The 22,438-nt window shown below is 54.5% G+C and overlaps 1 protein-coding gene across 1 annotated transcript in view; it reads right to left on the bottom strand.

The window, feature by feature from the left end:
• Positions 1 to 667: 667 nt before the first annotated feature.
• Positions 668 to 22,438, bottom strand: part of RAMP1 (receptor activity modifying protein 1) — a 42,522-nt gene continuing 20,751 nt past the window's right edge. The window contains exon 3 of the mRNA XM_079130319.1: positions 668 to 1,220. Within this exon, the coding sequence (XP_078986445.1) occupies positions 965 to 1,220 (256 nt within the window). The 3' untranslated portion in view covers positions 668 to 964. The remainder of the gene's footprint in view (positions 1,221 to 22,438) is intronic.

The raw sequence follows: 22,438 nt of genomic DNA, 5'->3' as shown, positions 1-22,438 counted from the left end.
GTTTTGGATTCTTAGACTTCCAACCAACTTTTTTTCCCCTGTGATTTCCATAATAAAGCTGGGGAGAAGAGCCTTTTCTTCAGCTCAGGACACAAGTAAAGCTAGTCAATCCTATTGTTCAAATTAAAACTCTTACTGCTTTCCCAGGTCTCCTGGTGTGGCCAGGGGGTGGGGAGTTCAAGGTGAGGACAGGGGCTGGGAGGGCACCGTTCCCGGGCCCCTCTTGGCCTTCATCTGTCCTGCATGTTGGGGTTTCTTGGGGAATTTTATTTGAAAAAAGGATCCCTTGGGTAAGTCAGACAATAACGTCAACTCTTTTCCTCTTCTGTGAAGTGGGGATGAGACAGGCCTTGCCCCGGGTGGCTCTGAGCAGCTCCTGAACACGGGCTCAGCGCGGTCCTGGAGCACGCTGACCCTAGTGCGGCTCTTATTGTTGGATTTATTATTTCCAAATGCTAAAAGCAGGGGCCGTGTGGCAGGGGGGCATCTTCAATGTACACATGGCACTGTCCCCACCACTGGAGTGTCACTGGCACCTCACTGTGGGAGGCCCTGGAGATCCCACCTGTCAGAGAAGAAGGCATCTGCAGGGAGCGACTTGTGTTTCTCCCACCTTCTCATCCCAGGGAGAGGTCACTTCTGCCAAGAAATAAGGACACCTCCCCAGTTCAGAACATCCTTTTAATCAGAAGCTACACATGTCTGCAAACACATCTAGGTGGCGGGCAGCCTGCTGCAGGCTGGGACATGGTGGTGGCTACGAGCATGCCGGGACCCACGTGGGGCGCTTCCCAGAGACAAGTCAGTCTCATCCCCGCTCCCTAGGGGCTGGAGGTGAATGCCGAGCAGGACTTCTCTCAAGTCCTCTGAGCGCTCTTGGCTAGGGGATCTAGGGCTGCGTGGCAGTTAGCCGCAGGCTGCGTCCCTCCCAACCTCCCCACGCTTGGCAGGCAGCCCAGGCCGCCTACACGATGCCCTCTGTGTGCTTGCTCCTCCAGACCACCAGTGCCGTCACCAGCAGGGTCACCATGATGGGGACCACGATGAAGGGGCAGAGGATGCTGCTGGACGGGTCCTGCACGGCCCTGCCCGAGAGGGCACAGATGCTGAAGTAGTGCCGGTGGACTGTGACGAAGAACCTGTCCACCTCCGTGTTGGGCCAGAAGCAGCCCAGCTTCTCGGCCACGTTCCTGGTGCAGTCAGTGAGCTCCCCATAGCTCCTGTGGAGGCAAAAGGAGGCCATCAGTGGACCTGGCAGTGGCCCTGGCTTTAGGAGGTGAGGGTCCTGGACAGCTCCAGTGGGTACTTGGAAATGTCCTGCATCAGCAGACTGCTGGGCACACCACCAGAGGAGCCCAGCTGCCCGCTGGGGCCTGGGGCCATGAGATGGGAACTAAGCCCCTGGGCTCTGTGATATGCCAGGGCTCATTCACATCCTGACATCATCACCTGCTACGGTCCCTGCTGAGCTGCTCACCCCACATGCTGCAGTGACAGTGGACAACTGAGCTGGTCTCTTTCTGCCAGGATCTGGAGTACCTACAGGGGTTTGAGGCCCGTGGGCACTGAAGGTAACAACAGCAACAAAATCCCAAACCCAGCATGGCTCCAGGGGAAATGGACTCAAAACCCACACTACTGGTCTGCCAGAAGAGACGTGCCCATCTCCAGGTTCCAGTGCTACCTACCCGTCTCTTCTGTTCCACACGAGTGCTCAGCATTCAACTGAAGATTACTCAGTATTTTGTTCAGCAAAGAACAATCCACATGTTATCAAGGGAAAAACAATCAATAGAACCAGGCTTGGAGGTGACCCACGGTAAAGTGTCAGACAATGCTGTGGTTTGGATACAATTTTCCCCTAAGGGCCACTGACCTGGTCCCCAGTGTGTTGATGTTGGAGAAAGTGTGGACCTTTGGGAGGTGGAGCCTGGCAGGAGGTTCGAAGGACGTGGAGGGCTGTCCTCAGATTGAGTGAGGTGGTTCTCACCAGGTGGTGGCCACAGAAGCCTGCTCCGCCCAGTCCAGCCTTTAGCTTCCTGTCTGGGGACGGGATCCCAGCACCTGCATGTGCTCCTGTGGTTGCCACTTTCCATAAGGCCCTTATCAGAGCCCACACCATGCTGTTTGGACTTTCAGCCTCCAAAATATGAGCTAAATAAACCTCTTTTCTTCATGAGTAACCTGCCTCAGGTGTTTCATTATAGTGATGACAAGAGACTAATCTCCGAAAGGAATTTAAGATGATTACTATGCTAAAGGGTCTAACAGAAAAGGTAGACAGTATACATGAATGGGTGGGAAATTTTAGCAGACATGGAAACTCTAAGACAAGTAAAAGGAAATTGCTAGAAACAGAAAGCATGATGTCAGAGATAATTCCTTTGTGGGTTCATCAGCAGAAGGAGTCAGTGAAATTGAAGATGGGTTGCAAATTACCCAAATGGAAACACAGATAAAAAGGGGTGGAAACCACAGCAGAGCATCCACAAACTTTGGTAACCTGACTTCACCATATATGATGCCAACTCTAACTGCAGTTCAGTCCCAGAGGGAGGAGACAGAACGGACGGAGCACAAGAAATATTTGGTGAGATAACAGGAAAGCCAGATGACATCATTAAAGAGTTGGGGGTGAGGGCAGCCCAGAATTCTATACCCAGCAAAAATACCTTCCAAATAGGAGGTTTTCAGAAGAAAAGAAACTGAGAGAGTTCATTGCCAGGAATGTTAAAGAAAACTCAGAACTCAGTCAAAAGAACGTACCAGGAAGAGTTCTGGGTTCATCCAAAGAAGTGAAGGGCTCTGGAAATGGCAAACATGGAAGATAAGTACAAGTCACTTTTTCTGATTTTGAACCTACAAAGTGTGTGAATGGGGCACGGCCATAAAGCTGATGTGAGGAGACCCCTGAGAGCTTTAAGAGGCTGTGTGGGGAAAGTGGGGCCCCTCTACTAGCCCGTCAGACAGCCTCTGAACTGCTGGGCCTTTCTCAGCCCCACTGCCTCCTATGGCACCCCTGGTGCACAGGGCCTCCCTCAGCCCACGAGCACCATGTGGAGGGAGGGACTAGGCAGCCAGCGGGGTGTATGAGCCCCATCCCCACTGCTTGCTGGCACTGGGGTGCGTGGTCTTTCCAAGCGAGCACGGACTCATGCGTCAAGTAGAAAACAGAAGTGGGAGAAGCCACAGAAGTTGTGACAGGCTGGGTCTCCTGAGGAAGCAATGGCTCGGTGTAGGCCCAAGGCCTGAGCATACAAGCTCATGCTGGGCAGGGGCTACTGCTGGGAGCTGGGTGTGGGCCTGCTGCAGGGCCGCACGGGGCACACGCTGGTTTGAAGGACTGTCCTCTACCCCCACCTGGGATCCACCAAACCCACAGGCAGTTTCTGGTGACGGGACTGAGAACACTCTCCGCTCTGTGGCCTGAGGAGTGGAGCTGAGACGTCTTCGGAAGGAGGTGGCAGCTCTGGGATGGCTACCTGAACAGGAAGCAGCCCTGACTCAGGAAGCCGCCCAGCCACAGGCTGCACAGGGAGCCATGCTGAGGCTGAGCGTGGCAGGCTGTTCTGGCACCAGGCACCTTCTCCTCCATGGGTTGCTCTTGAGTGAAGTCACCCACAGCTAAAAATATCTCCAATGTGCGGGTGGCTGCCCACTTCATCCTGTTTATTTATACAAAAGCGACAGCTGAGACTTTCAGTAACTGTTGTGAGCTCTGTCAGTAAGGATGAGATGAAAGAATTCCTCCTGGAGGGCGGGCATTCCGCTCAAAAGAACACAGTGCCGACTGAAGACCCAAAATAGTCATGAGAAATACTCTGGCTTTAACTCTCTAAATTTTCAGTTCTCATGTAACTGAATAATTATCCTTTTTTGGCTAGGATTGTTATTCTGGGCCACTAAGCAAATCCAGCTTGGAATGTTCCTGAATTCTATGGTGGGAGTTTCCCAAATCTTCAGATCCCAAGCCAAGTCTCCAGAGCCTTGATTTATGGCTGAGGACTTGTTGACAAGACGGGTACCCATGATGCCCACAGGTGAGCCATCTGCTCTGGAGAAACCCAAGGCTGCAGTTGTGCCCCATGATCTCCCACTGGCCCTAGTGCAGAGTGTGTGGGCCTGGGCCCTGCTGCCCACAGCCTGGGTTCAAATCCCAGCTGCACCTCTCATCCTGAGTGACTCTGGGACCTCATCTCACCTGTTCACACCTTGGTCTGCTTACATTAAGAAACAGGCCTGGGCGGTTCGCAGCCTGGGATCCCCTGCAGGTGACCTGGTGGGGGCTGGCTGAGGAGCCTGTCAGAATGCCAGCTAACTCAGGGGTTTGGATGGCGGGGGGAGGAACTGAGAAACAGGGAGGCCCGTGGGGCGCGGCTGGATCTCCCTTCTGGAAACACAAATGGCTAAGAACCATCTGAAAAAAATATTTAGCTCTGTTAATAAGAAAAAAGTTAAAAAGCAAACATCTGCATGGTGCTCCTCCCGAAAATGAGAGGTGTGGTGCTCGAGGCAGCCCCTGGGGGAAGGAAGTGGCATTTGCTCGGACCAGCAACGGGGCCAGATGCATTAACGTCCATATCATGGGTACTTTTTGACCCAGTGACTCCGTTCCTGGGAATTATCATGAGAGAAAAATTTGAAATGTAGACACAAGTAATGGAAGAAGGTGTTCTCTGAAGGTGCATATGCAAAACTGCAAACAAGGAAGTGGCCAAATCAGTCGGAGGCTCTATTATGCAGCTACTAAGACCATATTTAGGAAGAAATTTCACATGTGGGCAAATATTTACGTTATGATGCTGAACAAAAGCAGCAGCTAATTAGACCCAATTACACAAGCACACGATGGCCCTGTGGGAGAAGGGACCTGCCCTTGGGTGTATCTCGCACCCCAGGGTGACAGTGATGTGCAGGACTGTTGTTCTCCTAGCCAAGCTTTCTGCAGTAAGCAGACATTATTTTTCATTTTTATTGGTGAATTACAGCTGTACATGTGGATGGGATTCACTATTTCATATTCACACATGCACACAACGTGACCCTGCCTTTGGCCAATGTCACTCCCAGCACTTCCCCTCTTCCTCGCCCTCTCGCCCCTTGGTCCCTTTTCTCTACTGTTCTCCCTTTGATTTTTAGGAGATCCACCCCACCTTTCTTTTCTTTTTTCCTCTGTAGCTTTTGCATATGAGATAAAACATATGAGTTTGACTTATTTTGCTTAACATGATGGTCTCTAGTTCCATCCATCTTCAGGCAAATGCCATGATTTCATTTTTCTTTATGGTTGAGTAAAATTCCACGGTGTATATATACCAGGTTTTCTTTATCCATTGATCTGTTGATGGACACCTAGGCTGGTTCCTAGTTTGGCTGTGGTTAATTGTGTTGCTATAGACATGGGTGTGCATGTATCACTGTAGTATGATGACTTTAATTCTTTAGAGTAAATACTGAGGAGGGGTATAGCTGGGTTACAGGGTGGTTCATGCCTTGTCTTTTTTTTTTTTTGCCGGGGGACAGGAGGATGGTACTGGCGATTGAACTCACGGGCACTGGAACACTGAGCCACAGCCACAGCCCTATTTTGTGTTTTATTTGGAGACAGGGTCTCATTGAGTAGCTTAGCACCTCACTTTTGCTGAGGCTGGCTTTGAACTCGAGGCCCTCCTGCCTCAACCGCCCAAGCCACTGGAATTTCAGCTGTGGGCCGCTGCACCTGGTTATTACTGATGGGTATTCTTGATGGCTGCCATTCTGATTGGTGTGAGATTAAATCTCAGTGTAGTTTTGATCTGCATTTCCTTAATCGCTAATGAGCACAGATTATTTTTATGATTCTATAAAAGAGCTTATTTGTGGAAGAAGGAGCAATGAGGCCACTGCCTGTGAAGCCACGTGCTTCATTTCTGTGACAGCAGGAGGCAGGGGTGGCACGTGGGCAGCCCCTCACACGGGAGGTGGCCCCCTCCTGTCCTGCTTACCGGAGGTCCCCGAGGTCTCAATGACCTCCTGCCACTGAGAAGTGCCCTTGGCAGGATGCTGCAGGACAGGGAGCAGCCCTGCAGGGCACCCCAGCTGTCAGGGCCACCAGACGGTGTCACTCCCTGGGCGCCTCGCCTCCTCCTTCCCCTGGTCCCTCCTCCTCCTGCTGCCCAGCTCCCTGCTAGCTCCAAGCCTTCTCCCTAGGCCCCTGCTGCTGCGGGTTCCTTCCCTCTTTGTCCTGGGCTGTGACATCCACTGTCAGTGACCCCCCCCCAGCTGGAGCCTTGGCCACTGCAGACCCAGGCCCAGAAGCCCTGTCCATCCCAATGATCTTGGCAGTGCTTTCCCCAGGGCCCCCTGCCCTGCTGCTGGGCTGTGGCTATTTAACCCACAGCCCACTTCATCTGCACTGAGAGGGGAGGCTGACATCTCGTGCTCACTCGCGGCGGGCTCAGCCTGCTCCTGGCTTGCCACCTTCTTCGGCCCACCCTGCAGTGCTCCCCTGCTGCAGGGCACCCTGCCGCCCCTGCTGGGTGGAAAGGCCGTCTCCACCGCAGCGGCTCCTCTCACTGCCACACTCCACTGCAGGGCGGGCCCGGATCCTGCCTGGGGACTCTCGACCTTGTCTTCACCAGGCCAGCTCTGCTCATCCCTCCCACGTGACTCTCCTCAAAAAGGTTTTCCTGAAGTTCCATCGCTTTGGCTCCCTCTGTAAAGTGGGTTGTCCTGCTCGGTGCCTGACCTCAGCTCACTCACTCACTCACTGCTGGTCTCGGCAACTAGACAGATAGCACCTCAGGGAGGGAGAGTGGGAGGCAGGAACCCCATGGAGCTTTCCTAGCAGCCACCTCAGAGGCATGGTGAAACCAAGGCCAGAAGCACCTGCTGGCAGGCCTGGCAGAGCGAGCAGGAGCAGGGACCGCCGTCGTCTTCCCAGCAGATGGCACGAGCCAGTGCGGAAAGCAAAGCGGCACACAGGGACAGTCACCCTGAGAAAGGCCTCATGAGAGCTCTAATGTGCAGCAGCCGACGGCTGAGAGTCCACAGCGCAGTCTGGACTCTGTGAGGTGCCTGACCATACCCAAGGCCAAGGTCAAAAGTCACATAAAATGAATACAGAACATAGTGAATGAGCCCAGTTAGTACAGTGGGGAAGGTTGTGTTCCGCAGAGAATCAGCACTCTTCAAAAGTCCCCGATCCCTTCCCACAGCAGAAGACACAAGTCAATATTCTTTGATGACAATGTTAAAAACTAAAAAATTAGCAAGAAAAGGATGAATTAAAAAAGAAATAGAGCTCGGCATGGTGGCACACCTGTCATCTCAGCAGCGTGGGAGGCTGAGGCAGGAGGAGCACAAGTTCAAAGCCAGCCTCAGCAACATAGTGAGGCCTTAAGCAACTCAGTGAGGCCCTGTCTCAAATTTAAAAATTAAAAGGGCAGGGAATGTGGCTCCGTGGTACAGTGCCCCTGGGTTCAATTCAAAAATAACAACAACAAAACAACAATAAACCTTTCAATGGAGCAAATAATTTAAGTACATTAATAAATATTAAAAATGAATAAGCATTGACACATTAAAAACAATAAGATGTGTAAACAAATTCTAAGACTGATTCTTTAGAAAAATGTCTACAATCAAATAAGTTTCTGGAGCCTAGTCTAGAAAAAAAAGCAAAGAAAACACCAGTGTCCAACCACATGCAGGAGATTTAATGAACCTAAGAGATTGACATGGAGAGAGGGCAAGGTGAAAACTGGAAAGCCCTCAGTGAATCGGGAAAGTACAAGTATCAGATATTGACCTAAAAAGTAGAAACTCCGAGAAGAAAAATGAGAAAGGTTATTCAAGAATCACTTTTACCAAAGATGCTGGACCCAGACATTTGCCTCACATTCTTACGATCACAGAGAAAGACGCCAAGCTTCCCAGGTCACTCACAGAGGTTAACAGCCTGACCCTAAGCCTCGTAGGCAGGCGTGCCACAGGCGTGCCACATGCACACACAGAGCAGATGGCCTTTGCTTCCACTTATAAATAGACACCCAAGTCCCCTCAGCCTCAGCTCATTGTATCTGGCCACAGGGAACATTCTAAAGAATGGCTCGTTTCAGGAACGCCCCAAACCTGTCACTGGAAAACCACGCTTCAGTACATCAGAGGGAAAACACCAGCCCACCATTCAATACTGCTCAGAAGCCATCTGATAACATTCAGTGTCAATTTCTGATTTAATAGAACCCACGACCTTGCTCACCCGAGGGGCTCCCTCCTCACGGTGGTGAGAATCGCAGACCAACCGCCAGCCTGCACTTGTCACCAGCATTTGAGTGGCGTTTCGTTAAGAATAGGCTTGCTGCGTTTCCAGGTGGTCTGCTCTCCCTGGTGGTTTCTGTCTTTGCTGTCAGGGCTCCCACCCAAGACTCCAAAAATAGTCACAGCAGGACCTTTAGGAAACGGGGAGCCGCTGGCCGTTTACCAGGCCACTTCCCCACTTGTGGAAGCCACATTGTCACCAGCTGCACGTGCTGGGCATGGAAGACTGCACCAGGGCCAGCGTGCCTGCACGGGGCCACCTCCACTTGGGTGACGAAGCCCACATGGCTGTTTCTCTGGGAGGCTGGCTTCCTGCCTTGCAGGAGGAAGGAACCTGCAACTTTTCTTCTGCCTGATGCTCAGAGATGTAAGAGAAAGTCCAGTGAACTGTCGCTTACGACACTTGGTTTCAGCACACCACCATCAGCCTGGAAAGCATGTGCTGGGCAAGCTGTGTCCTCCTGGGAGTCACACTGAGCAGCGGGGGCTCGCAGAGGGAGTGGGGAAAGACGGACCCTGCAGAAGCAAACCCTCCCTACATCCGACTCTCAGAGAGACATCCAGAGGCACCAGGGTGTTAGGAACCCTCTGCATCTGTGCCCACATGGGTGCCCGGGCAGTCCACCAACCAGGCGGAGACAGGCTTTGTACATCGCGCCACAAGGACTGGGACACCTCGGCAAAGTCCTCTTCCCGGGGAGCACAGCGGAGCACCGCTCCACACGGCAGTGCTGAGGAATGGCAGCAGGCACGGAGGCACCTTACTACCCTGGCTGGGAGGGGAGCAAGAGAAAAGGACAAACAAAACAAGACACAGAAACCTTGTTTGGGTTGAAGGCAGCTGGAGGAAGACAGATGGAAAGGCCCAGGTTCTTCACTGCGGGGGCGGTGACAGTTCGTCCATGACACTTGCACCAGCTCAGGGCGTGCTAGCAGACAGCAGAGGCAGGGCAGTGGGGAGGCCAGCAGACAGCAGAGGCAGGGCGGTGGGGAGGCTAGCAGACAGCAGAGGCACAGAGGTGGGGAGGCCAGCAGACAGCAGAGGCAGGGCGGTGGGGAGGCCAGTAGACAGCAGAGGCACCGAGGTGGGGAAGCTGTGTGAAATGGCCAGAGTACTGCTCTTGGGAGGATGGATGCAGACACTGGACCAGAGACTCCAGGACCTCATTCCTGCCATCCCTCCCCCTCTGGCAGGGCCTCTGGCTATGGCCTCCCTCATACCTTCTGCTCTTCAGCTCTCCCAACCTGGCTCTGTGATCCCAGGAACGGGGATCTGGGGTCCAGCAAGCTTAGGAAATGCCACCCATAGGGGTACCCTGTGCTCACAGCATAGGAAAGACCATGGGTCCCCAGGAGCCCAGTGCTCATGAAGGGCCTGGACCTCAAGATTTCCCCCAGAGCTGACCTCACCCCTGGACACATGGCGAACCCCCAGGCTGCCCCTGCTCCTCACAGTTGCCTTTTATGTCTGTGCCTGAGGACCTAGTCAGCATGCCCTGCTCCATGTCTCCTTCCCAGGGCACCATGGTGTCCCCCTCCGGTACCTCCTGAGCCAACAGCAGGGCGGTGGCGGGGCTGGGTGGGGGCATCCATGGCTCCCTTTCCTCTAGAACTTCCTGCCTGCCACTCTGCAGGCTCCAGTGGGCAGAGCCAGCCTGGGGCCAGGGGCACACAGCTTCTTCGCCTCGTTCTTAGGGCCTGACTCTGCTCAGACATGGGGATACTCCCCTGGCCCAGTCCTCTGGGCCCTCTCAGTGGCCCACCCTGTCCCTTTTCACATGAACGCAGCTGCTTTTGGCTTCCTCCATGTGATGCCCTTTGGGAAGCCAGGGCAGGGCAGCCTCTGTGGTCCCTGCTGGGACACCCAGGTGCTGGCCAGGACACAGTAGGGCTGGTGAGGATGAGAGAGCATGTGCCAAGACTCCAGTGCCCACCAGAGGGCGCCAGTCAGGCCTTTGCTCCCCAAACCTGGGGAGCGAGCGGTGGTGATGCTGGATGGAGGAGTCCTGGGGACAGGTGGGGTTTCTGCCTGGACACAGGACCTGTGAGGGAGGGGCAGGCCCCCACATCCCTCAGAAGTGCATCCCTCAGCCTGCGCGCTCAGAACTCTGACAGAATCCCCCACCAGCCCCACACAACCCTGCTTCTTGGTTCCCAGAAGGAGGCACACTTTTGGGCAGAAGGAGGGGACATCAGAGGCAGAGCGCTCAGCTTGGCAGCGGGACCCCTCCTGGCCAGCTGCATGATAGCCACATGGAACGGGGACAGGTGCTCCTTCTCTGGGATGTGAGGCTTGGCCAGGGAGATGAAGGGGGATGCCGGCCTCTGCCTCAGCCAGCTAGTCACCTTGGGTCCACCTGGGAAGACAACCTCAGGACCGAGAGGGAGCCGCCCAGCCACTTCCCCGAGGTGATGGCCCGCCACCTAGGTGATTGCTGCTGGTGCAGGGGACACAGTTTTTTCTCATCTCTTGGCTATTACAACATTGCCAGGCGGACAGTGTCGGGCTCTGCTGCCACCCTGACCCAGCCTGGCTCCGTGAAGGCCTGGCCCAAACACCTGCTTACCACCAGGGGTGGCAAGCCCGCGACAGGGCCCCAGGCTTCCTCAGCCAGGCCAGCCAGCACAGAGAGACCCCCCTTGGTGTGGGGGGACAGCAGAAGGGGTGAAAGGAGCAGCCAGGGGCTTCTCAGGGCTTCCTGGTGGCAGAGTGTGGAACAGGGTAGACGCCCAGGACCCAGGAGGGAGGGTAGGTCCAGATGAACCAGTGAACATATGCTGGGCTCCGGAGACAGGACAGGCCTGGTCTCGGCCACCCCAGACTGACAGATTTCCTATGATAAGCAAGGGCATGTCATGTACGGAGCCCACTCAGTATGGGGCGGAACTCCTCCTGCCCCTTTGTGGCTTATCCTCTGAGGACCACACGTTACCTCCCGAAGGGCAGGAGATACTGAGACCTGCTGACACCAGCAGGCCCCTCACGATGGCCCTGCTACCGTGGTGCACTTACCCCCTTACCCACAAGGGAGCCTGCAGAGTGACCTGGGAAGACGCAGAGGGGCACTGCCAAGCAGGACTGCCCAGGCCTCTGCCCCCCTCCAGGCAGGCCACCACTTCCCTTGGTTCCAGAGCATCTCCTCCCACTGAGGGGATATCCTGGCACCTTGTCCTCCCTCCCCTGGCCCCAGGTCTGGCTTCTGTCACCTCCCTCCACCACTTCTGCTCTGACAGTTCCAAGCCAGGTAGGCATCTGGGTGCCTCTGCCCCCATGGGAGGAAGCAGGAGGTTTCTAAATCCATCCCTGGCTCCACGTGCAGCTGGCTCTGGCACAGACCCCACTCCAGAGCTGCCAAGGCAGGCTCCCTGCGGAGAGGCCGCCCTGGGAGGCGGGCACAATGCCACCTCTGAGAACAGGCCCAGGCAGGAGCCAGCTCCTGGGGCTGCAGGATGGAGCATGGTTTTAAAATTCAATGGGCATCCGAGCAAAGTCACAGACTGTCCTGTGCTGGCCCAGCATCCAGGCCCAAGAGGGGGCTGCTCTGCGCCCAGTGATCGTGGTCTGAGAACACAGGACTTGGTGGCTGATCACCAAGCTGTGTCCACTGTTGACCAGGCACATGTGACCTCTGTGCCCTTGGTAAACCCCAAGAGATCTCCTGGGACCTCATGGGGATACCAGGTCTAGGGGCTGAAAGTCACCTGAGCCCAGCTGTAGGGCTGGGTGGTGGGCTGCAACTGTACTCAGGCCCGCCTGGGCCCACAGGCTCCCTCACTTCTGGACGCAGGACTGTGACATGTGTACAAGTCCCAGGATTAGGCCAGACAGCCGGGATGCTATATTTGGACACCATCACCCTGGGGACATTGTCCCTGTGAAGCAACACTGGCGGCTGGAAGGGGTTTTTCCTTCCTGTCACCCTCGGGCCCAGCGTCAAGCTGGTCTCCCAGAGCCTGGCTCCCTGCTCTCCTTGCCTCCCTGGGGCTGATGGACTCCCAGGGATCTCCACAGGGTTTCTGCTCTCTCCTAGTTGGGTCCCCTGCACAGGTTGGCCCCACCATAGGTCTCATCAACTCACTGCCCCATCCAGGTGCCCCAGTGCCACCCCTGCCCCTCCTGCTCCAACCCAACCTTGTTTGGGGCTCAGGGACAACACCGAGTGTTGGGGGAAGGGAAGGCCATGGAACATTGTACACCAGGAACACCTGACGCCGTGGAACTCAGGGCCAGCCTTAGTGTCCTCACTTCAAAGGGGCCGTGGTCTCTCTCACAGCCACGGCCTGATGGGATCCTGAGGTCACCCTGCAGCATAGCTTGCACTGCTGGTCTTGCAGCTGACTCCAGTGGCCTCTGTCTCTGGCCGGAAGCCAACAGGGCAGCCAACGCTCAGCCTCCGGTTCCCCCTCAGTAGAGGCAGAGACCGTGGACGTATGGGACTCAGCACAGGGCCTGGCTCTGAGTGAGCTGCCAAAGGGGCTGGGAGTGGCCCTGAGACAGAAGTGCCAGAAATGAGCAGGTGCCACGAGGACATGAGGGGCACACAAAGGGCCGTCCACTGTGGCCCTGTGCTAGGACAGCAGTCCAGTCAGGGAGCTGGACCACCCCACCTGGGGACAGGGCGTGGCCAGGAGCTGCCAAAGGCCTGAGGAAACCTGGGGGCAGGAACCCACTGGTGCCACTGTCGCTGCTCTTGGCGGAGGCCATGCTGGGGGGTCACAGGCGCTGGGAGAGGCAGAAAGCGACTCCAGGCTAAAGCCACAAGGGGAGGGACAGTAACTGTGGCTTCTCTGTGCCCTGATGGTTCCCTGTGCTGTCCTCACCCCAGGCCGGAGTCCACACCAACAGGCAGGGCAGGCTTGACCCTGGTCATGGTGGAGGGGCCCGTCCCCAGCTGCTGTGGGCAGACCCGAGGAGGATGAGGGGTTTTGCCGGGGTATTCAGAGAGCAGACAGTCCTGTTCTGCTGGGTCCTGGGTGGCCAGCACCATTGGCCTCTGTCTGCCAAGTCCCCAGCAAGTAGCTACTGAGTTCTGAAGCCCCCAGGTACCAAGGTGACCTCAGCTAACGTGTCAAAGGTGAACCACAGTCACACAGGAGCAGGACAGGCCACCCCTGTCCCCAGGACTGGCAGCACCTTCTCTCACCTCCTAAGAACAAGCAGCCATGGGTTCAGACTCTGAATGTGACGGAGCCCATCACCCTAGCAAGGAGGAAGCTTCTAGCCATCCCCAGGGGCTTCTCCATCCTTCAAAGGCCTCCTGGACACAGGCCTGGGCCACGGTAGGCCCAGTGGATGAGGAAACCTGGCCATCAGTGTGGTGGGACCTGCAGGATCAGAGCCAGCCCTCAGCAGCACTCCCTGGTGGCCCGGGAGCAGGCACCCCCCATGCAGTTGCTGGGCTCCGTGTCCCGTCCTGCTGTTGTCCCTTTTGGGTCCCTGTTTCTGGTCTAGCTCTCCTGTGCCCTGGCTGAGGGCCTGTTTCTAGGCTGCTGCTCACTGTCCTCTCTGGCTCCCAGGGAGGAGCCTGGTGCAGCGCTCCCTCCTCGCAGGCCTGTCCTGGCTCCCAGCCTCTGCAACCTTCCTTCTCACGAAGATCCCTGCACGAGCTTCCATTCTCAGCTGCCCCTGCGCCTCCCACCTTCTCCCATGTACCCACACCCCACCCTGGGATGCGGGAGATGGTGGGAAAGAGGTTAATATGTGCATTAGTCTTGGAGTAAAGGAAATTTAATTCACCACAGTATGATTAGTGTCAATACCCATTGCAACATCCTAAGCAGGAAGTGCTTTAGAAAGAATAAAAGGCCAGGGGTAAAATCAGATTATCCAGGGAGAGGATGTTCCATCCGGGTACAGTGTGGGAGATGACGGATCAAACAAGGTACACAGTCATTTCCCAGGTCCCAGGACCCAGGTGGGGAGGTGGGTGCTGAAGGGACCAGAGGCAGAGTCCTGGGCTGGAGGCCTGGTAAGAACATGTGGACCCACTGAGGACCAGAGCCAGGAACTATGTGCATGCTAAGGACCCCTGAGTTCAATGAAGCCACCATAGCAATGAATTCACATGAACATTGCAAACAGCAAACCACACTGCTGGCAAGCGTGTCAGAAAGGAAAGGAGGTCGCATCTTTAAAAGATTTGTCTTTCTATATAAAAATACAAAATCCTAGAGTCATTGTGGCGTGGTGGTGTGCACCTGCAGTCGCAGCTGCCTGGACGCTGAAGCAGCAAGATCACATGAGCCTCTGAGTCCAAGATGAACCTGGGCAGCCACACGAGACACCTTCTCAAAAAGCAAAACAAAACCCAGAGACAATGGAGTGCCAGCTCCAGGGGCTCCAGAGAACAAGGCTGCTCCTTGTAGGCTTACTATCCGCTGAGCTGTCACTCACGTACAAGGGCAGCAGAAAGCGCCCACGAAATCTGAGTTCTGTGAATGTATCACTCATACGGCTTATTTCCAGGACCTGCTTCAAATAGTGGCTGGAATTTAAAAGACACGTAAAAGGGAAAGACGGTGTTAAAATGACCAGTGACGATGTGCCTGCGCTAACCACCACGTGAAGACGGGTAAACAAAAGGCCCTTCGGAGCCAGGTGGTTGCTGGCGAAAGGGTGCAAATGGTGGCCGGGACACACAGTGCACAACAGAAGACCAGGCTGGACGGAGAGCAGAGGAGGAAGCAGTTTCCAGAACCTGCAATGCACCAGGTGAGGAGAGGGGCGGAAGGAGCCCCAAGCCCAGAGGCCCCGTTCCCTCACAGAGGGGCCAGTGTCCACTGTGTCAAGAGAGAGACAAATAAGGCCCCAGAACACCTGCTCGGCTGCCCTGCAGCTGGCGAGTGAAGCGGTCTGCGCCTTTTCAATCTCCTTTAGAAGAGAGACCGCCTCGCCATCTCAACAACAGGCAGAAAAGAGTCAGGGCAGGAGAAAAAAATCAAGAAGACAGAAAATGGAGTGGCTGAAGATACAATGAAAAGGACAGAAACAATGTGATTTTCACTCTTCAAAGGCTCCACAGACAAAAAAGAAAAAAGCCAGCAAAAAGCCGTGTGCAAGGGAGATAATGAAAACGAATATTCAGGACCACGAAAAAGAGTCAGCCACCGTCAAGCAGGGACGTGCCAGCATTTCAATCTCCACTGAGTCTAATGCTATAAATTAGGGCAAAACATGTATGGAAGTGCCCGGTAGGAAAATCAGTGATGAAACACGGTTAGAAGTGAAGACTCTAGCGCTCCATTATCAAATACGGCAAAGACCTCCGACACAGAGAGAAGCTGAATCACACGATTAGAAGTAATGGCTGTTTTGGTGGGAATTAAATAGAACAGAGAATGGCTTTCATTTTGAGCATTCCTTGTGTTCACAAAAGATCACACTAGGTCATAAAGGATAGTCCACATAAACACGGAAGCCGAAACCATTGGTGCTGCATCCTCTCCCTTGGTCAACAGAACAGATTCAGACTGAACCTGTGAGAACTGAAGTGTAGGTGCACAAGGGAACAAATGACCCCAAGAAGAAAGTCAAAAGGGAGACGGTTCAGAGAAACAGAAAAACAGCTGACACGTCACAATCCACAGAACATGGTTAGGTCCTTGGAGAAGCATCGCAGCTTTAAATCCCTTGTTATGTATTCTAGGACGTGAGGAAGAAAAATAAACACAGCATCGCTTAAATCTTAGGAAAGAAGGAAATATTTTCTTAAAAAAGAAAAAAGAGGGAGGATCAAATGATAAAAGTGAAAATGGAACATTTAAAAAGACATGGCTATGGAAATCCCAGCCTATTCTCTAAAGACTCTAAAATGTGCATATTAGGTTAATGACAGAGTGGGTCTCCTCATTTCCTTCTGATGAATGAGGTGGCATCTAAACAAAGAAAAAAGGAAAACAGAAGGAAACCCCATAAGACAGAAACAGAGGCAGAAACTTGCACAGAGGATACTGAGTAGTTAAAGGAAGACAATGCACCACTGTTTTAGTAAGCCGAGAAATCTGAAGGCTACAGGCTAAATGAACATAGATGAAAGACAAACATTAAAATGAGAAACAGTCAAAACAAACAGCAGAGAAACAAGTGGGAGAAGAAAACTTCGAATTAGCAGGTCTGAAGTGATCGATTCCTTCAAATGCCTGGGGAATAAGTCACTGTCACACCCAAGTCACTCCCCGCCCCTGACTCCAAGGCTGTTCCATCAGGCAGATGTGACGCTCATCCGGGAACCTTGTTAAGGAATTGCCCACGATGAATGCTGGGTAGCTTCCCGGAAGGACGGAGGCCTGGGAGGGAGCGTGATGGAGCCAGGAGGACCCACGCTGGGGTCCCGCTTGGAACACATGCTTGGCCCACCGCGGTGTCACCAGTTGCTGAGAGGCAGTATCTGAGGACAGTGACTTTAACAGAGGAGTGGTGAGAGGCTGGAACTCTGACGACAGGGTTAGAGGCCCAGGGCTGGGGCCACGGGGCCCAGAGCAGGCTTCACATTCTTTTTTTTTTCCTGGATTGAACCCAGGGGCGCTTGACCACAGAGCCACATCCCCAGTCCTTTTAAAAATATTTTTATTTAGAGACAGGGTCTCTAAATACTAAGACAGCACCTTAGTGCTTAGGGCTGGCTGAGTTGCTAGGCTGGCTTCAGCCTATGACCCTCCCTCCTGAGCCTCCCAAGGGGCTGGGATCATGGCGTGCACCACCATGCCCGGCAAACTTCACATTCTTAAAACTTAACGCAAACTGCACCGTGGGAGCCGCTGCGCCTTGCCTGCAAGCCAACGACCCAGACGCAGCGAGCACTCCCAAGGACCCGCTTCCCGTGCCAACCCCCGGACCCCCAGCGCCTCTGCTCAGTCCTGGCCCTCTCCCTGCGGCGGCGACACAGGTTCTAGGAGCAGCCTGTGCCTTCCTTTCCAGAAGGCTTCGCAGAACCTCGCTCTCCGCTCTGCTGTCCAACTTGTTTCCAAGGCCACTCGACCCTGCTACTGGCGGGTTAGGGATGCTGGTCGGCATCTGGAGGGCTCAGTAAGCTCCATCGCAGAGACATCCGTCTCAGGAGTGTGGGGTGAACACAGCCTATCAATCTAGGCCAGCCAACTCTTCAAGCGGGGGCTCCCTCTGCTTCCAGGGAAAGGACTCTCCAAAGTGTGGAGCTTCCCAAACTGGCTGCCCAATGACTGGCCATCTCCATTAAAACCTCAGGGACCTTTCACAGAGAGTTTGGCAACTCATTCTTTTTTTTTTTTTTTTTCTTTTTTTTTTTTTTTTTTTTTAAGAAATCTGAAGTTTTTAATTAAAGCTGAAGACATTTTTTTAAACCCTGTTGTTGAGCCAATGACTTTTTTTTTTTTTTTTTTTTAAGTTGTGCTGATGGGTCAGAGAAAGAAATATATTTAAAAACTTTAGTCCACTCACCCTCAGCCAGCTCAGAAGCCTCTGCCCTCCCCACTCCCCAGCAAACTGGTTCTTAATTTCTTTTGGGAAACTAGGCAGAAACTATATCAAGAAAGCAAAACACAATTCAAAATATAATGAAAGCGAAACAACGAAGAGAGTTCTTCTAATCTGTAGAAAATAGGGCCCTGGTGACTTAAGTGGCCTGGTGTGACCCCAAAACATAAGTAAAAGTTAATAGAAATGCATATAGGAAGGTAGTATGTGTTCAACTGAGCACAGCAGAACAACGGAGGTAGGAAGAAAATAATATGTACTTCTTAACCAATTTACTTAGCTGCAGCCCAGGGCCTGTGCACACCAAGTGCACACTCCGCCGCCGGGCTACATTCTCAGCTAGGAATAAATTTTAATTCGTGTCTTGATACAACTGCACACTGTGTTAAGAAGATAACTATTTCAAAACACAGACTAAAAAAACAGAACGAAGACAGTGAGCCTGAGGGGCAGGCGGGACTGGGTCCATGGCAGCCCACACTCCCGTTAGCTGACCAACTAGTCACAAGTGGAAAGAAACATCAGCAAATAACCAAGGAAACAAGAAGAGAAATATTTAGAACACAAAGGCAAATAGCTAAATTGAGGAGTTTGCAAAAGATTTAAAAACCTCCAATAGGTACAGGAGAATCTTAGTACCTTCCTGTTCGTTTTGCTGGAGCCTAAAACTGCTTTTGAAGCCTTTAGAAAGGAAACAAATAATCAAAAAATCCAACAATTCAAAGGACAAAGAGGAAAGGTCATGGCACTTGGCACTTGGGAAAGAAAAAACAAACAAACTAACTAACAAACCTGCAAATAACTGTAGGAAAATGGCTCTTCGGTCCTGAGAGCCAATGGTGTTCAAGCCAAGCAAAAGCAGGAATCTCGTTTCTACTGTGAAAAATCCCCTCCCACCCCGGATCCAGCCTGCGGGGAGACAGGCATTTTTTTACACTGCTGTGAATTAGACTTCAGGGAAAATTTTAGAAGGGCAACCGGACATAGCCGGCCGAGAAGCACCGAACGCTCAGGCCTGAACCAAGACTGACTTCTCCCAGACGCAGGCAACGAGCCAATCAGTCAAGGACACAAAAGGAGTCAGGATCCGCAGCACCTTGCTGGTCTCACAGTGGCATCTTCTTACAGCGACAGCAGCAGGCTGAGAAAGCCCAGGGAATGTCAATGGGTCACCCTGCTGGGCTGCTGCCCCGGCTCCCCAGTGCAGGCAACCCCCTTCCCTGACCACCCTGGAGGAGTATATTCTTAGGAACGTGGGTGCTCCATTGTTTGCTGGGTCAAGAAGCTGGGGGGAAAGGGGGCTCGGAACAAAGCCCCACCAGCACCTTGAGCTTAAGCACTGGACAGACACTTGGGGAGAAGACTGCCCTCAAAATACGCACAGGGTCTGGCTGCTGTGATGCCACTTGGTGGCCTTCTCACAGTGGACTGAAAGGTCTCCGGCCTGTGTGAGCCTGGAAGATGTCTACCACTGAATGCGGAGTGGGCAGATCCTGGTCTGGGGGCAGCTGGGTGAAGGTCAGCATCATGAGGGTGCACAGTCAGCCGCTGCCCTGCCACACAAGCTGTCGCACTGAACAGCCTGTCCTCCTCTCTCCCAGCATACACCTGCCTCTTCCCGGCCATGTGGACAGCCCCAGGAGGCTTCTTGAGCAAGGCTACCTGGACTGGGCTTGGTGAAGCACAGAGTGAGCAAGCTTGGCCTCTCTCTGGACACTGTCAAGTCCTGTCTGCATGGCCTGGATGGCTCTGGAACTTTCTGGGCCAAGAGGAGGGGGAGGGTGGTTTTCACAGCAGCATATCCAAGGGGGACGGAAGATGATCTTCATAACCCCTGTCACTGGACATGTTCCACCTGCTTGCCCTTCCGCTCATGACCAGAATCTGCTTAGTGTCATCCCATGACTGACCTTTTACATTCTGCCACGGCCTGGTTTAATTCCCAATCTAAGAAAATTCCTGAACAGGGAAGTTAATCACCTGACAGAAAAAGACGTCATGGTCAGTGGGCTCTGTGCCCCTGCCTGGGGCTCATCACTGCAATGGTCTGTGCTCTACCCCAGGAGATCAGAGCACTTGGGATAAAGGGGAGCTGAGGACGGCGTGGCAGCCCCTGCACACGGAGGAGTGGAGGCTAGCAGTCCTCCTCCCAGCCTCCCCCACAAGGGCCCTTTGCTGCCGGCCTCTACAGGTGCACTGCCCTGGGAGCTTTCTGAGAAAGGAGGGGTGTTCTCCTCCCCAGCCCAGCGCCCCCCAGCCCGTGGCTGGGCATCCCTGGAGCCTCTGAGGTCCCCACCAGAACCCACCTTGGAGCAGGCATGGTGTTGAGTGAGCCACTCTGACCAAAACGCCACCGTTGCCTGTGAGGGGCACCTGCTGGCAGGTGGCGAGGGCTGGGAAGGGGTGGGACTGTGCGCCACGCCTTGTCCTCCAAGTCTCTCTGCTGCCCCCTCCTCTCACACGCCCACTGCACGCGGGGACCAGCGTGTTTCCAGGCCCCTCTGGGAGCCCAGGCCGGGCCCGGAAGCTCCCGCTGTGCCGTCCTTCGTCCCGAGCACACCCTGCCCTCAGAGCTTGGTCCTGTTGCTCCAGCGCTGGGTCTGGACCTGGGTCAGCTGCAGTGGAGCGCAGAGTGGCGGACGACCCTGTGCTGCCCTGTGAGAGGCTGTCCCTGTAGGCCGCTCCCGGTGGTTCACACGGGGGCTGCAGGAACACATTTCTGAGAGGGTGGGGAGGGTTTCCTGACCACACAGGGGAGTAAAGCCTGGAAGACGCTGTGACCATGGCCAGGGGTGTGGCCTGGACCCCCGGGCTTGCCTTCAGATCCTGTGAGCCATGACACACATGATGTCCCCTCCCAGCCCGAGCCTCCAGCTGAGCACAAAGGCCACCGAGCGTGCACGGGCCCCTGCATGCTCCAGAGCCGACACCTGCCCGGGGCCTCAGGGAGGCGAGGCAGCCCCAGACCTGCTGTGAGGCTCCTGCAGGTGGAGGGGTGCCGGCCAGCAGGCCTCTCGCAGATGGTTGCTCGCTGAGCACCTGGGATGGCCATCCTGGGACACCTTGGGGAGGGACGTGAGGCTGGGCAGGAGCCCAGGGAGGGTGGCACACCTGCTGCCCCAGAGCTGTTGGTGATCTGCAAAGAAGCCTCTTCTCAGTTCCTGTTGAAATTCAAAACAAAAGTAGCTGTTGCAACTTTGCTGCTGAGTTCTGAAGAATTTCCTGACTTGACTCTTAAATGGGACACACAAAGGAGGCTCTGTGTTCCAGCAGCAGAGAGGGGAATGGGCAGGCCCAGGAGGACCCACAGTAGGGCCACACGCCCTGCCCAAGTTGGCAGCTCTCTGGGTGCTGGGCTCCTACCTGCACAGCCATTCTGAGGAGCAGTTGCGGCAGAAGCCGAGACCTCTGCCCTGCGTGCTTCAGGGAATCTGCCGTGCAGCTGCGGCTCGTGGGCCCTGACACCCCGCCCCATACCCGGCAGCCCTGGGGCCAGGCCAGAGGGCTCTTCGTCAGCCAGCGTGGGTCGGTGCAGCAGGGTCTTTGGGAGGCCGCCTCAAGTCCTCCCCCTCGCAGACTCTGGCCAGGGCCACAGAGACCCGGGTACTTCTATTTGAAGATAGAAGTACCATATGGCCCAGAAGCTGCCTAAGCACCATTGACGCACCAATGAACGAAGAAAACGCGGTGCATCTGCGCAATGCAGGCAGCTGGGCGCAGAGGAGGGGAGTCCTGGCCTCTGCAGCAGCCTGGACGGCAGGGCGGATCCCATTAAGGGGGTCAGTCGGGCCCAGAAAGACAAGCAGAGCCACTGTCACTCCCGTTTGGAGCCTGAGTGGACCTCCCAGGGCCCGAGGGAAGACGGGAGGCGGCCGCGGGGACTCAGCCACAGAGAGCAGGCGGGCTGGTGCTGGGCAGCGTGGTGTGGATGTGGAGTTGAGGTTCCCACCATGAATGGAGGCGGACAGTGGAGACAGACCTGCTCGCCCGGATTAAACACTACATAATATGTACACATATCTCAAAACACCCCAGGGTACCCCACTGATACGTACAATTTCTATGTTGTTATGTACCATTTGAAAATATCTGACGTTAAAAAACAAAGAAACCGCCTGCTTTCCAGTAAGTCCTGGCACGTTTGAGTCTTTTGCTTTCCTGCTTTTCTAACACCCACACCGAGGTCTCTGGAAATGAATTCCTGATGACACATTTTTCATGTTCCCCCCAATTAGATCTTATTCCCAGCTAATACACTAAATTACATTACATTTCTCCCAGCAGATGAGGGCTGCAGTTTAATGAGAACTCCCTGCCACTCCCCCTAAATGACAGCTGGCCTGGCCTGCCCAGTTCGGCTCTGCAGAGACCTGCTCAGTGCTGCTGAACCATCCATCTTTCCGCACGGGCAGCCACGCCCACAGGCTAAGCCTTAGCTGTTACACACCTGGAACGTGCGAGGAGAGCAGCCCATTTCTGAGGGGGGCCGCCTGAGAAGGCTGCTGCTGTTTGGCTGGAGGTGGCCTGAGTGTCCCTGTCAGCCCGTGCCTTCCTCAGACGTTCTGTCTCTGAGCACAGTGGGCTAGGGCCGTCTACAACCATCCAGCAGCCTGCGAGGCGGGCTGATGAGGGTCCTCCTCTCTGCTGGCTTTGGCGCAGGAAGCGAACTGTTGGTCTGGACCCGGG

The sequence above is a fragment of the Sciurus vulgaris genome, assembly GCF_902686455.1.
Source record: "Sciurus vulgaris genome assembly, chromosome: 3".
Classification (NCBI taxonomy): Eukaryota; Metazoa; Chordata; class Mammalia; order Rodentia; family Sciuridae; genus Sciurus; species Sciurus vulgaris.
The sequence above is the reverse complement of the archived record's forward strand: the minus strand, read 5'-3'. Positions and strand labels throughout refer to the sequence as shown.